This window comes from Pongo pygmaeus, chromosome 5 (genome assembly GCF_028885625.2).
Source record: "Pongo pygmaeus isolate AG05252 chromosome 5, NHGRI_mPonPyg2-v2.0_pri, whole genome shotgun sequence".
Taxonomy (NCBI): Eukaryota; Metazoa; Chordata; class Mammalia; order Primates; family Hominidae; genus Pongo; species Pongo pygmaeus.
Genome location: NC_072378.2, coordinates 167,040,009 through 167,055,314, shown reverse-complemented (window position 1 = coordinate 167,055,314; position 15,306 = coordinate 167,040,009). Strand labels below are relative to the sequence as shown.

General features: G+C 48.6%; 1 protein-coding gene across 2 annotated transcripts; it reads left to right on the top strand.

Moving 5' to 3' along the window:
- Window positions 1-10,234: 10,234 nt before the first annotated feature.
- On the top strand, window positions 10,235-13,508 carry PRR18 (proline rich 18). Of its 2 annotated transcripts, XR_008503130.2 has the most exons (3): window positions 10,235-10,569; window positions 10,646-12,048; window positions 12,865-13,484. XR_008503130.2 is itself a non-coding variant. In XM_054491296.2 (2 exons), exon 2 carries the CDS (start codon window positions 10,676-10,678, stop codon window positions 11,561-11,563), a length of 888 nt encoding a protein of 295 aa, XP_054347271.2. In that variant the 5' UTR covers window positions 10,235-10,569; window positions 10,646-10,675; the 3' UTR covers window positions 11,564-13,508. The 2 variants fall into 2 exon arrangements, 1 of the variants encoding a protein (XP_054347271.2); XM_054491296.2 differs by having other exon boundaries at window positions 10,646-13,508.
- The last annotated feature ends 1,798 nt before the right edge of the window (window positions 13,509-15,306 follow it).

The window sequence follows — 15,306 nt, the reverse complement described above, 5'->3', positions numbered from 1 at the left end:
CACCCAGCTGCGGGGGACGTGTAGAGGACAGCTCACCCAGCTGCAGGGAGGGTGACAAGGAGCAGAGGGGCAGAGCGTGGCATGTGTGGAACGCCACAGAGGAAGCAGGGCTCCAGAAAACATGATGGAACTGGAGTTTGAGCCTGAGAGTAGCGGCAGCCTGAAGAAGAATCTTATTTTAGACAGTAGGCGACAATGGGAGTAAAGAAAACAGATGTCAGTTTGCAGAAAAGACTAGGAAGAAAGTCATGTGCTGAGCTCTGTCTGGGGCCCAGTTTGAGGGCCAGCCCTCAGCCTTGCGGTGTAGCCGAGTCTCCATGCCATACAGAGGTGCAGCTGCCATGGTGACTTAGCCTGCGTGGCAGGGGCAGGTGTGGCCAGCTCGTGGGCTGTGAAGGCTGCGCGCCCCGTTGCACTCTGCTGCCTCCCCATAGTCATTTGTTCTGCATCCATGTTTGTCGGCCACAGAAATGTTCCTCTAGGAAACATTCCCCCAGCATTGGGAATCTTCCTGAGAAATGTCTGTTCGGCTTCATTTCTGCCCAGGTGGGCTTAAACACAGAAACGGCTCTTTGCTTCCCATTTGCCCTGTGTGGGCGGCAGGGTTTGACCTGATCAAAGTAAGGGGTCTTCTAGGAGTCTTTGTGAGACAAGTTGGGGGTGAGCTTGAAAAGCATCACATCCGGGCAGCCTGAGAGCCAGAGCAAGGACCGGTGGCACAGGCGGTGAGCTCATGCCTATCTCCAGAGGAATCTCAGTCTTCCAGAACTGAGGGATAAACTGGAGGCCACACTTAGAGTAACCATTATGGAGCAATGTGGGTTCAGAAACCACCTCTGAAGACTGTTGCTATATTGATGCTGGGGTAGGGGGTGTGGTGTAGTCCCAGGACAGAATATGGAGTAGCTTTGGGTCCACCATGGGGTGTGAGGCATGGCCTCGGGATAGAGAAGGGCGTCATTCAGTCTGCCCAGGTGGTGGAGAGAGACACCTGAGTTCAGACAAGGGTGTTGCCTTAGCTCAGACCTCTCAGGCTTCCTGGATGGATAGGATGGATGCCCTCGGTCCCAGCCCAGATACCAGCAGCAGGGCAGGCATACCTTGGGTTCCAGAAGGCCTGGGTCGATGCTGGAAAGGACTAAAATTGGTGAGCACAGGCTCTGTGTTGGGGTGATCAGACCCAACACCAGGTCGTGGGGGTGACAAAGTCTGGTGGAGTAAAAGGATGGAGAAAAAGTTTGAGAGAGAAAGGTGAGACACTAGGGAGTCATCATGGAGGCTGCGAAGGCCCTGAGCTCTGGGAGCCCACAGTATTTATTGGTAATCCAACAAAGAAACAGGTGGTGATAACGTGGAGGTCAAAAGGGCAGGCGCATGATCTACAACTGTGACGGTTTAGCATTTACATGGAACATGTTCTGCTACTTGAGATACTGGGAATAGGGACCTAGGAGCCTAGGAAGGCTAGAAGCAAGGAGCCAGCAAGTCTAGACACATTCCAGAGGACATTATGCAAGCCCTGCCTCAGTTTCCCCCCAACACTCAGCTTTTTCCCAACATGCCCTCTTTCTCTTTTTTATAAAAGAGAAGATATCATTATTACTATCATTATTACTAGCTATCATCAGCTAGGCAATTGCAGCTGTGCAGCCCTTAATTGCTGGTAGGTGACCCAGCTTCTCTTTTCTTAGCCCTTATTCAAACTGGAGTCACTCTGGTTTGAATGCTTCCCACATACCACCCCTTTCCCTTTTACAAGAGGACCCTTAATCCCAGGGGTTGCAGAAGGATGAAGGTCCATCTTCTGTAACTTCTTCATGCTGAATAGGGGTGGCGATACTCCTGCCTAACTATTAGGGTCTCTCATATTCAGGGTAGAGAGGAGCTGAGTCAGAAAGCATTGGTCCGTTAAGCATCGTGACTCCGGTCAGTCCTCATTCCTTCTTCGCATTCAGATTCAGCTGGCTCATGGCTCATACTGGGGGAACCTGGTCCAAGGTTGGGATCCGTGGGTCCCTCCAGTCTCCTATTCCATGGTCGTACACATCTTGAGGGCATCCACACGGTTCATTCATCTCCTGCAAAAACACAGGCATACCCTCACCCCCACGTTAGTAAATCTACTGAAACAGAAGCAAAAACTTCTGTGGCTGTAGCTGGGAGGCCACTGATAATGAGAAACAGGCCTTTTCTGATTAACAGAAGGCATAGAGAAAGCAAATCGAGACTTTTGAAACCTTCAATTCGCACTGTACTCTACAGGTGGGTCCACTAGATGCTGTGACTCATGATAGATCTTTAGATGGTTGGTGGGCACCCACATAGGCACCTGATTGTCACCTGGAGAGACACAAGCAAATCCTCTTCCCCATAAAATTATCTTTGGGCAGGGATTGGAGGACGTAGATTCAGGGGTAAAGAGAATTTGGGGGGCCTAATGGCTTCCTGATGTTTGATAGGTGTTCCCTCAGAAATTAGGAATTCCCTTTCTCTCCATATTGCTGTGTGGGCATGGAGGACTAGGTAAGCATGCTTAGAGTCTGTATATATATTTCCCCTTTTTCCTTCTAATTCTAGTGTATAATGGCCCCTGCTTTTGCTAGGATGTCTCTCCCTAACAAAAGAGTGGGGCTTTTGGGCATAATTAGAAAGGCATGTGAAAAGAGTAAAGTTCCCCAGTCACAACTTAGTGGCTGGGAGAAGTATCAAGTGACTGCCTGTCCTAGGACCCCTCGGATAGCGACAGATCTGGAGGACAGTTGTCCAGGACAGGAGAGTAAGACTGAGAAGGTCGCGCCAGTGTCCAGGAGACAGTTAACCTACTGGCCCTCAATGGTCAAGCATACCTGGGGCTCTGTGAGGGTAATGGCATGGGCTGGCGCTTGCCCTGGCACCCTCAGTCCTGCTGCTGGATCATCTGGTGAATGGCTTCTGACTCAGAGGACCTTCGTCCCCTGGGGCAGTGGGCCTTCCAGTGATTCCCTTGACATAAGGGGCACGGACGAGGAGGCAGCTTGTTTCTACTTGGACAATCTTTTTTAACGTGTCCTTGTAGACCGCACTGGAAGCAAGCCCTATTAGGCATTCGATGTGCTCAGCTTTTCCTTTTCCAGATCCTCCAAAGTCTGCTTGCCTGAGGGCCATGACTAAAGCAGTGGCCTTTTTAAATCCCGTTTGTCCCGTTCCGCCTGCTCCTCCTGATCTCTATTATAAAAAACCGAGGTTGCCAAGTTCAATAGGGTGTCCAAGTTTTGCTCCAGGCCTAAGGTGGACTTTTGAAGTTTTTTTCTAATGTCCGCAGCTGACTGAGTGATAAACTTATCCTTTAAAATTAGTTGGTCTTCAATAGAGTCAGGTGACAGAGAGGTTATGCTTCCTCAATGCCTCCCTTAGTCTCTCCAGAAAGGCAGTAGGATTTTCTTTCTTTCCCTGTGTTACAGTGGACTTCATTGAATAATTCACAGCCTTCTTCCTGGTTTTCCTTAGTCCTTCCAGCACGCAAGTTAGCAAATGTCTGCGGCACCAATCTCCATGTTCTGATTCTGTGTCTCAATGAGGGTCTACACTGGGAACTGCCTGCTGGCCTGTGGGGAATCGTTCTCTTTCCTCTGTTGTCATCCTATCATTGACCTGACTGAGATACCAGAGATCATCAAACTCTCGGGCTGCAGTTATGGTGGCACTTCTCTCATTTGGGGTTAATGTCTGATTTAGCAGTAACATTGCATCTCTCCATGTCAGATCAAAGGATTGTCCTAACTCTTGTAAAACATCAATATAGCCATCAGGGTTATCTGAGAATGCACCTAGGTCTATTTTAATTTGTTTCAAGTCTGAGAGGGAAAAAGATATATACACTCTGACTGGGCTGAATTCTCCAGAATACATCTTGGGGGCATTTTTGCCTTGAGGGGAATGTTTCCCATCTGAAAAAAAAAAAACAAAAAACATAGGGATGCCAGCACCCCTAGTCATTTTCTGATGAGCATTAGTCCTAGAGCGTCCGCTATGGTCCTAATGCTTATTCCTTTCCAGGGTGCGTAACCACCCATGGACCTCTGCTTATCGGAATAGTTATGTTCACCGATGTAGCAGTCTTGCACCCCTTTTCCCGTCTTTCTTGACCACCAAGAAAGGGGTCCGGGCTGCTGGATTCTAGTGGTCCTTTACCAGCGTGCCCAACGTTGCTTTTGCGCTCAGGGGTAAGTCCTGGAGCTGGGCTGGGTTCCTACTTCATGACAACTCAGCTGCCCCATCAAGATGCATTCCCATAAACAACAACTCTTGCGCAAATTCATTTCAGAGAGGGTGTAGGTAACCTTTTGAGTCAGGATTGAGATAGAGTTTTTTGATTCTGTGAGTACTTTAAGGCTTGGCTGAGTGCAAACAGCTCGCACGTTTGAGCAGACCAGTTGTTAGGCAATTTTCCTAACTCTGCTTCTACAAGAGTTTCCCTATCAATTACTGAATACCAATTGTGGGCTTTTTTTTCCCCCTCAATCACTGGGGAGGAACCATGGCCCTGTCCTGAAGGGAGTTCTTCCTGGGTCTGGTCAGACCTTTGTATGGTAATTAAGATTTAAATTCCTCGTTAGGAAACCTTCTGGGTTAAGGGAATTTTTAGTGGTTAATATTAAATCACCTTTTTCTACAGAATAGCCCTTTGCTTTTAGATTTTTGAGTTAGTAAGCTACCTTTTTGCTTTTTTTTTTTTCTTTTACTTAGGATAGCTCTGAACTGTTGAGGTGTGCTCACAATGAGGTTTCCTCTAAAGGTTATTTTTCTACTTTCTTCTGCTAGCAAAGCAACTGCTGCTACTGATGGAATGCATTTGGGCCATCCACGGGTTACTGGGTTAAGGATTTTTGATAGAAAGGCTACTGGTTGTCAGTGGTCTCAATGCAGCACTTCTCAGAGCGTGTTCCTGGGACGCCTGTGGTCCCGGAGGCCTGTTAGGGTCTGTTTTCATAGTGATACTGAGCCAGCATCACTCTTTTCCTCTCTCCTGCGATCCCCAGCACACAGTGGTGTTACTGTGGTCCCGTGGTGCGTGATGGCACAGGACAGAACACAGTGGATGCAAGATCCTATGGCTTCTACTGAGTCCACCACTCATCTCTCATTTGTTTATTTTAGAAAATAGTTTTTAAAAATATATTAAAAATATGTTAACATAATGGGTTTATTGCTAACATGTAATGTATTTAAAGCTATTTAAATTTTTAATAAGGTTAACATAATAGGTAAAATCCACAAAACAGAAGCTCTTTGGGGTTCTTGGCCATCTGGTCTTGAGACCAAAGAAACTGGGACCCCCCGCCCCCGCCTCCCCGGCATGGAGGGAAGTGTGTGCTCTGGCGTCCCCTGCCTAGACAGGCTGCCCTTGGCCGCATGCTAGTTGTGTGACTGCTTGGGTAAGCCTTGGTTTGTCATCTGTAAAATGCAAGTATTGCTAGTACTGCTCTCATAGGGCTTTCATGAACTTTCAGTGATGTAACTAATCCAGATAAAGTGGATTACTTAGTGTGGAATAGACATTGCCTGTTATCATCTTAATAATGGGGAAAAAGAAGTACTTTTAAATTATTAGCATACAACACATTTCCTAAGTGTTTTTTAATTCCCAAAACCTTTCACAGTAACAGACCAGCGTTAGAAGAAATGTAGACATTTTTAAGTTATTGGCAAGTTTTCCAAGTAATAAAATTGGTTTTAAACTGGGATAAGCTTCTCCTGTGTTAAAATTCAGGTTTGGTTTTAGTTCTAGATGTTTGACTGCTTACTGTTATATCATGTAAAATAATTTGAATGAAAGTATAGAAAGAAGTAGACCATAGGTGATAATGCGAAACAATGTATTGAAATAGTTCCCATTTTGAAGTTTTTCTGAATGTACATTTAAATATTATATGCCTTAGTAAAAAAGAAGAAATTAAGTTAATGAGAAAAATGAAATTTTTTTTCAAATAATGGCTAATTTCCTGGTGTTGTGATGTGATTACTGGTTCTAATTTTATTCACTGGTTATGACGCAGGAATGAGCAGTTGAGCAGCCAGCGTGCATCGTGTGGGAGCCCAGAATCCTTGGGATCATTTCTGTAGGGTCTGGGCAGTTGGGATGATCAGATCTGAGGCGTTTTACACAGCAGGGTCACCGAGCTGCAGCCTTGATAATTCTTCAGTCCACACACTTAAAATCTGTGGAACAGCTGCCCTCTGTAATTTTAGCTGGGCCTGAATGTAAACTTCCTGGTGTTTTATTTTAGTGATTGAAATATTCTCTGTGCACATATTATTCACTGGAAATGTCTTAAAGGGTTGTTGTAATGGAAATTCTTTACTCTGATACATACTTTACTCTGACAGAATAGTGGGGCGGGTGGATAATCACCGTTCCCACATGTGGACAATATTGTGTTATTGTTATATTTGAAATCTGAAAATAAAATTTAATTTAAAACATAAATGATGTAAAACATAAGTAAAAAATGTGGACAGTTCTAAATACATAGGACCCTTAAGCAATGTGGGGGTTAGGGGTGCCAGCCTCCCACAGGGTCAGAAATCTTTTGACTCTGCAAAACATAACTACTAATAGCCTACTGTTGACCAGAAGTCTTATCGATAACTTAGTTGATCAACATATTTTGTATGTTATGCTGGGCGTGGTGGCTCACACCTGTAATCCCAGCACTTTGGGAGGCTGAGGTGGGCAGATCACAAGGTCAGGAGATCGAGACCATCCTGGGTAACACTGTGAAACCCCGTCTCTACTAAAAGTACAAAAAATTAGCTCGGTGTGGTGGCGGGCGCTTGTAGTCCCAGCTACTCAGGAGGCTGAGGCAGGAGAATGGCGTGAACCCAGGAGGCGGAGCTTGCAGTAAGCCGAGATCGCGCCACTGCACTCCAGCCTGGGCAACAGAGTGAGACTCCATCTCAAAAAACAAAAACAAAAGCAAATAAAGCACCATATTTTGTATGTTATATGTATTATATATATTATACAGTATTCTTAAAGTAAGCTGAAGAAAATGTTAAGACAATCATAAAGAAGAGAAAATACATTTATTATTCTTAAGTATTGAAGTGGATCATCATGAAGGTCTTCATCCTCATCACCATTACCTTGAGTAGGCTGAGGAGGAGGAAGGGGAGGGGTTGGTCTTGCTGTCTCAGGAGTGGCAGAGGCAGAGGAAAATCCTCCTATAAGTGGACCCTCGCAGTTCAAACCGATGGTGTTCAAGGGTAACCTGTATTTGGTTTTGCTTAGTTGACCTTTTAAATCAACTTATTTGAGACAGTAAATTTAGATAAGATGTAATCATGCAAGATAAGATGTAATCATGCATTTTAGAGATCAGCTCTTGTTCAGGTGAACCCCAAAATCTAGTTCTGAGACAGATTAGCTGATCTCAGTATTCTAGTACCCAAGCTTTACTATTTAATATTACATATGAATAGTTGTAATTATTGTGTTCTGGGCAAGCTATGAGAAATCTCTTGTAAATTATAAGCTAAATTTTACATTTACTTATTTATTTATTTATTTTGGGATGGAGTATTGCTCTGTCACCAAGGCTGGAGTACAGTGGCACGATCTCGGCTCACTGCAACCTCCACCTCCCGGATTCAAGTGATTCTCCTGCCTCAGCCTCCTGAATAGCTGATATTACAAGCGCATGCCACCACTCCCAGCTAATTTTTGTATCTTTAGTAGAGACGGGGTTTCACCATGTTGGTCAGGCTGGTCTCGAACTCATGACCTCAGGTGATCCACCCGCCTTGGCCTCCCAAAGTGCTGGGATTACAGGCGTGAACTACTGTACCCAGCTACTATATTTCTTTAATCGCTTTTCAGTTACACCTGCTGTCCTGAAGTTAAACGTAGCCATCTCTCTGGCGTGGCTTTCCTTGCTGGGAACTGCTGCTGGCTGCTTGCATCAGCCGAAGGTATTTGTAACGGATTCTTTAACAGCCACAGCACCAGTGAGGGCCAGCGACAGGCTGCTTTCACACATTCTGTTTCAGGTCCAAGCCAATCTTTCCAACTTCTAATTTACAAGGAGCTGAAGGTTTCAAGTAGCAGAAGTAGCTGGGCAGGGGACAAGCGATGCTGTCATTTGGGTGCTTTTATCAGAGTCTGAAGGGGGAGAGTCTGTCGGCAATGCTAACTCCTCCATCACTCCTGGGACAGCAGCCCGCCATGAGAACCCAGAGCTCAGAACCCCTCATAGGAGCATGCTTTGCTCTGGGGGTTCTGGGGAGACAGGGAAGAGGCACTGCCCCTCCTACCTGGCCTGGTGATGAGGTAGCAGACACTCAGAATGTACTTTTCTGCCTCTCAAGGGTCACACAAACTTACAGCTTTCCACGTCTCCAAGCTTCTGGGCTGGTATGAGTCATCTGGGAGGACTTGGAGAATCCCAGTTCTCGTCTGGTCAGACATGTGCATTGATCTGATAAACTATCACTTTTCTTGGCTTAAAAAGGCCCAAATCGCTACTAGTTTGTGGGTGAGAGGTCACTTAATCCAATCACCCTGATCTACCAAGGCTTTTCCCCTCTCAGCTTTAGTGTAAAAGTTGCAATCTGGCCTTGGACTCGCACTCCTGGGGTGGAGTCTTATCTCCTCTGTTCCGTTAGAGCTGTGTGATGGCAGGTGTGTAGCTATCTCGCCTCTGTATGACCAGTGTCCCAGCAGAATGGAGACAGCAGTGGAAGTTGGGAGCATTATTATGAGGCCACCAACCCATTCTCACCCCAAAACTGTCATTCCTTCTGAAGCATCCTGAGTAAGGAGATAGGAAGGAGAGAAGACCCCACCAGCCCACCAATTTTGCACGTTGCCACCAGCACCGTCACAGCTTTTGAACTGCGGAGCTCCAAACTCAGATGTCTGAGTGTCCAAGTGTTTGCTGATTTTTCTCCATAGCCTGCCTCTCCAGCTGTGCCCCCATAAATGATATTTGATACCACCCCCCGCCCCACCCCTGTCCTCTCCTGCCTCACCCTCTCTTCCAGTCCTCCACTTTCCAGGCACAGAACTGTGGGCCTCCTGCCGCCACTGAGGTACCTCTTCCCGCACCCATCCAGAGATTCTAAAACCTGGAATAAAACATATTGAGGAGGAGCTTTCAGTATCTTAGAACCTCACCTGTCAAGTCGATTAACAGCCTGAGCCCAGGGGCACAGACAGGCTGGCAGGAATGGAGGGAAGGTGCCTGTGAGCTGGGAGGCTTGTTTCAGAGCTGTATTGGGGTGGTTTGGGAGGTGCTGGAAGAGATGACGGGGCCCAAACCTGTCACCCCAACCCAAGCTCTGGTGAGAAGTGTTTCCCCCCACCTGCCAGGTTTCCTTGACGCTCCCCTGTATCCACAGCGCAGTTCTCTGAGGCTGCCAACAGTCAACAGGGGGAGGCGTTGCTGCTGCCTCGGAGACTGAGGCGGCTGGGGGAGGGCGATGCTGTCCTGCTGTGACTGTTGGCACAGGGCACATTTGTGTTTACCCACAGTTGAATGTGCTTTGGAGCTAACCTGGGGCCATAACCATCACACACCTGGTTTCCATCAGAAAAGTGTATCTGGTGGAAAGTACTTTGTGGAGATCTAAGCAGTTGATTATCCTTAAGTAATGCAGGGACTGCACACATGAAACGTTGACTTTTTGATCCGTCACTTTGCAATTGTTCAATTATTTATTAAACAAACATTTGAATATTGTAGGATGTCTTCATGTGTCTACAACTACAATGTAAATTGACAGTGAAGATTTATCTCATTAATTCTGAATCTCTGCTACAGTGATATATTGCTTTGCTCATAGGAATTATTAAAGGGACTTAATGTCTAATATTTGCTATGTAATCAGCATTATATAGCTGAAACTGAACTGTTTTGCCTGTTCATAGATACTTAGGTTTTGAATTTGAAAGTGACTCCTCAAGGGGTGGCATGAACACTATGTAAGATTCACTGAAGGTCTTTTCTCCCCTCTCAGCTCCAGCCCGCTTTTCTCTGTGAAGCAGGATGCGTGGGGCCGCAGAGCTGCATCTACTCGCGGTGCCTTTCCCGCCGTCTCGAAGGCACGGGGAGGCTACAAGGGATTTTCTCTCAAACGTGCAGGGCCTCCACCAATGACTCCGGAAGGCTGCCGGCTCCCCCAGGGGGCTGCTTCTGGCTTTCGACGGACTAAATTAACCTCGGGCCACCGGAGCGCCAGCTGGGGGAGCCCCGGGATGCCTGGCGCGCGCTCCGCCCTCCGCTGTCCTGGCACTTTGTTCCCGTTCAACAGTCGGTCGTGACACCAGCCGGGCACAGCCCGGGGCCTGGCAGGGCCGCGTCCTTAGCGAGCGCGCTGGGCTCCTCCTCCTGCCGGCCCGGCCCGCGTCTCAGCTGTGGGGACCCGGGGGCGCCGCGACTCGCCCACAGTCGGACCGTGGGAGGCGGTTCCCGCAGGGTCCAGTCCCGGGAGCACCCCCAGGAGGAGGGGAGGGTGGGAGCGCCTCTCTTGGAGTCCCCGGGTTTGGTCGCTGGGATGTGAGGAAGCCGGAGAGGCCGCGGCTGGACGCAGGTGGGTGTGGAGGGGCCGCCCGGACTGCGGGGACCCGCTCGGCGCACAGTGGCTGAGCGCCCGCCTCTCTTTCTAGGGGCTGAGGATCCGCCGGCTCGGCTGCACCATGCCCTTCCCGCCCATGCCGCCGCCGCCCGCCCCCGCCCCGGGAGCCCAAGCCGAGCGCCAGTTACCCTGGAGGCCCTGCGCCGCGGGGGACAAGAAGAAGAGGCCCCCACAGCGGCCCGAGGGGCTCCTCTCCAGCTCCTGGCCCTCCGCCACGCTCAAGAGGCCGCCGGCCCGGCGCGGCCCCGGCCTGGACAGGACGCAGCCGCCGGCCCCTCCGGGCGTCTCCCGCCAGGCCTTGCCCAGCCGCGCGCGGGCCCCAGCCACGTGCGCCCCGCCCCGGCCGGCCGGCTCCGGCCACAGCCCAGCGAGGACCACCTACGCGGCGACCTCGGCGGGGACGGGGACCACCGCCGCGGGGACCTCCTCGGGGGCGGGGGCTTGTCCGGACGCCGCTGCGCGCTTCTCCCTGAATCTCACCCCCGAGGCCGTCCTTGTCATCCAGAAGCGTCATCTGGAGAAGCAGCTGCTGGCGCGGCCACGCAGGCCCTTTCCCTCACCCTCTGCCGAACCCAGGCGCCTACTCGCCCCCTGTCTCCCGGCTAGGGCCGCGGGCCCGCGGAGGGGCGGCCCCGCCAGCGACACCGACGCACCCCCCACCGCCGGCCAGGGCCGCCGCGCGCCTCCGCCCCGCGCCCAGCTGCTGCACGGCGGCCTGCAGGTTCCCCAGCTCAGCCCGCGGCCCAGGGCCCTGCGGCCGATGCTCAAGGTGTCGCTGCTCAACGAGCGGCACAGGTACGACGACGTGGAGTACGAGGAGGAGCCAGAGGCGGTGGACGAGGGCCTGATACGCAAGTGCACGGAGTGGCTGCGCGGCGTGGAGTCGGCGGCTGCCGCGCGGGGCCGGGCGGGGGCACTGGACTCACGGCGGCACCTGAGCACGCTGTGAGCCCAGCGGGCCTGCGGGGACAGGCCAGGCCTGATCCCACCTCACTTCCCGCACGCGCCACTCCGCCTAGGGGCCCTCGGGGGAGACCGCAGGCTGCTCTGGCCGCCAGCGCCCACTTTCGGGACACCCGTGCGCAAGGTGGCCCACGTGGGGCGCAGCCAGACTCGCCCGACGGCCACGGCTCCCCTCTTGCCCTCCCAGCCGGCAGCCCGGGCCTTTCTCGTTCACAGCGGTGGTATCCACCCCAGATGCCCGCCTCTGCCTCACTCTGGCCTCCTCTTGGCATCGCCGAGCATCCCTGCAGTTCGTGGGGAATTGAGCAACTGAGAAAATGCCTCTCGGCGCTCCCAGCCCCAAGGTTCATCTGGATCCCAGAGACCCTCTGCCTGGAGGCGGGCCTTCCCCAGGGCTACATCTGCACCCCCTGTGGTGTCACCCTCAGCCAGCGCCGGGCACCCTGGACAGTGCGGTGGGCGATGGCCCAGGTGGGTGGCCGCGACGGTGGCCTCCTGCAGAGCTGGGACCCGGTGCTACATTTGTGATTTTGTTTTCTCCCAAGTCAGAAAAATGTTGAGGGTATTAGACATCCCTGAAACTCAGTTAACCGAATTTCCAGTCTCCAAAGCGGAAGGGTAGGCATCGCCAGGCGCTGGTGAGCCCTGGTCAATGAGCGCTTCCATGGAAACCGCTCGGCTGATTACATTTTTTCTGTGTATTATTTGAATAGAAAATAAAGCTCCTCCGCTGTTTCATAACCATATCCTTTCCCCCGCTAACTGGAGGCTGATTTCTACATATTTCTTCCATGTATCTGAGAATATCTAACTGGAAGGATGAGAAGGAAATAAAATGTTATCATCAGATAAGGCTGGTTATAGAAGAGTAATGTATTACCTCAATTTTTGACTTACTTTGTAAAAGCCAATAACTGGTTTAATGTTTATCTTGATAGACTTTAAATGTATCAAGTCTTAATTGTATTTTAAATTGAAGCCTTACATTTTTAAAAACAGATTTTGTATTTTTCTTGTGGAGGTCTGCTCTAATAACACACACACACACACTGTCTCTAATTCTAGGCACACATTTAGTTAGATGTGAAGCATTTAATTCATTGGGAGCTAGGTCAGCTGCCAGATGAGTCGCAAAAACAAACAAAAAAACCCCCTACCCATTGAATAACTTCTTTGAATTTGGAGATAAGTTTTCTTTTACTTAAAATGAATATATTAATACTAGAGGGGCAAAACTAGCAATGCTTGCAGAAGTGACGGTGCTGCTTTTGTTCCACCCCCACCCAGATGGTCTCTGAGTGCGCCGTCCTGGGCAGGGCACACAGTCTGGAGCTGAGAGAGTGGAGCAAGAGCGCATTGACTCCAAGCCGAAGGCAGGAGTGGCTCAACTTAGTCTCGTCTTGCACTTAGTGCAAATACCAATAATTAAGATGCCTAGACTTCTGCCCTTAGTCACAGTAACAACAACATTTTGAAGACTTTTCCCTGGTGGCATCCTAGAGGGACCGACTTTCTGCAGCCTCTGTCTTCCAAGCTGAGCTTCTGCTGCAGTGTGGCTGTCACTGTACCTGTGTGTCTCCCTGACGTCCCTGTCAGCTGCTTCATTTTGATTTCCTTTCTTTTCCTGCCCTTTTTCTAGGCTCTATCCCAGCATCTCCTGTTCTTAACTGGCCACAATACAACACTAAGCACATTTTTAGTAATTTGTATTTATTAAATAGAGTTTGTGGGCCTTGTTCTCTACTTTAAAAGCAGATGAGTGGAACATTTATGTTTCCCTGGTCAATGAGCCTCAATAAAAAACAAACAGAAAAAAGGTTTTACACGTGACACATGATATCTTTTCATTGCTGTTAAGGACATTTTGAGAAAGTTTTCTAAGTTGCTATGCTCCAATTTCTTAATGCTTAAATAAAAGAGAAATTCAGTGACTTGTGCTTCTTTTTGAGGGGGACACTGAAAACTGGTCAGGAAGAGACTACTGAGGGATTTACGATTCACATGACATGATTTCTTCATAGTGGCACTCAACCTAAGGTTCTGGGATTTCCAGGAGTTGACAAAGGTTTGCTGGTTTTAATCACTACTAGAATTTTTAAGAATCACTACCAGGATTTTTAAGATAGTCAAATACTGTAAGATTATTTGGCAATGACATTTGACCTTTTATGGGGCCACAAATCCCAGTGAAAGCTATATTCCAAAAGGACTCCTAAAACCATGTATCACATAGCAACAAAGCATTGCATATAATTTGCATATATTTTAGGAAGCTCATGGGTCCCAGGTTAAGGACTCCTCCTATATACACTCACTAGAATATTTTTTTTTATTTTGCCTAAAGTAATTCAAACTGGTAGGTCATACCAATCAGAAATTAAAGGGTCAATTTGAATAATTGCTAGACTATTAGACTACTATTATATTATTATCAAATTCTCCCATAACTGTAATGTCTCATAGCAGGGACTGAGGAGGACTTCCACCCCAGGAGAGAAAATTGGGTGCCACTGTGTAAGTAAAGGTGTTGCCAGTTCCAAAGATTGAGCATATATGTGACTTAATTCCATCTATTTAGAGAATAGCTGGCACTTTAAGATAGGTTTTTATGTTGATCTGCCTTATTTCTAGAAAAGTGGATGCCAAGTTGTCAGAACCATTAGTTGTGGGGTTTCCCTAGAAATCATGCAGTTCAGTTTAGGGTGGGTGATCTGTGGGATCTTTGCTTTTCAGCATGGTAATTTCAGCCAACCATGGTATATCATTCAAAGAAAGTCTGAAAATAACAGTCTCTCTAGTAAGCAAGGACACTTTTGCATCAACAGAAATGCACACACAGGCCTTTGTGACCTGTGGGAAACCTGGATTGATGTGGTTCCCCAGCATGGCCTCTGTCCAGATGCTGTCTGGGTAAGGGCACAGCTGCTCCCGTGGCTTGTAGTGGTGGCCCCATGGCCTGGCTTGGAGTTGGAGCACCCCTCAGCATTGTGTGGGAGAAGGTACCGCACCATGGTTCAAGGTAGGTTTTGGTGCCCTGGAGGCTGGAGTTGCCACACTAATGCTGTCATTTATCCACATCTTTCATTAAACTTCCATGTCTGTTTCCTCTTCTGTCTGTGGGGATAGTTGAACATAGGTGACCCTGGTGAGGATTATGAGGCAATATGCAAAGCATTCCCCCAGCTTAAGGTTAACTGTAATTTTTACTATTTCAAAAAAGTCTTTACTACTCAAAAAACTCTGGAACTCTTGTGCACATTCAAAACCCTCCCTAGTTACAGCATTCTGAGATTTTTATCTTTAACCATTTAATGCACACCTACACTTTTATATTCCTGAGGAATGAAAAAATTAAGATGTCTATTGTGTTTTGCCTTCTTATCTCACACTTAATTATTATATTATGAGCACAAAATTTAGCTCTGAGCTTCCTGGTAGCAGAGACAAAGTTTAAAGTAAGAGTCATATAATCTCAATATCAAATAACAAGAAACACTTCTTGGAGAAAATTGTTATGTGTGTATTTGGATTATATACAACATAATGGATAGTAGTATCCTTAAATGCAGCTTCTCGAAGATGCCTAAATGTTCTTGTTGTTTTTTTATTTTTTGAGATGGAGTCTCACTCTGTCGCCCAGGCTGGAGTGCAGTGGTGTGATCTCGGCTCACTGCAAGCTCCGCCTCCCGGGTTCACACCATTCTCCTGCCTCAGCCTCCTGAGTAGCTG

What these genes read in the sequence shown, in the direction of transcription:
- PRR18 (XM_054491296.2), top strand. Translation starts at nt 10,676, where the DNA reads ATGCCCTTCCCGCCCATGCCGCCGCCGCCCGCCCCCGCCCCGGGAGCC.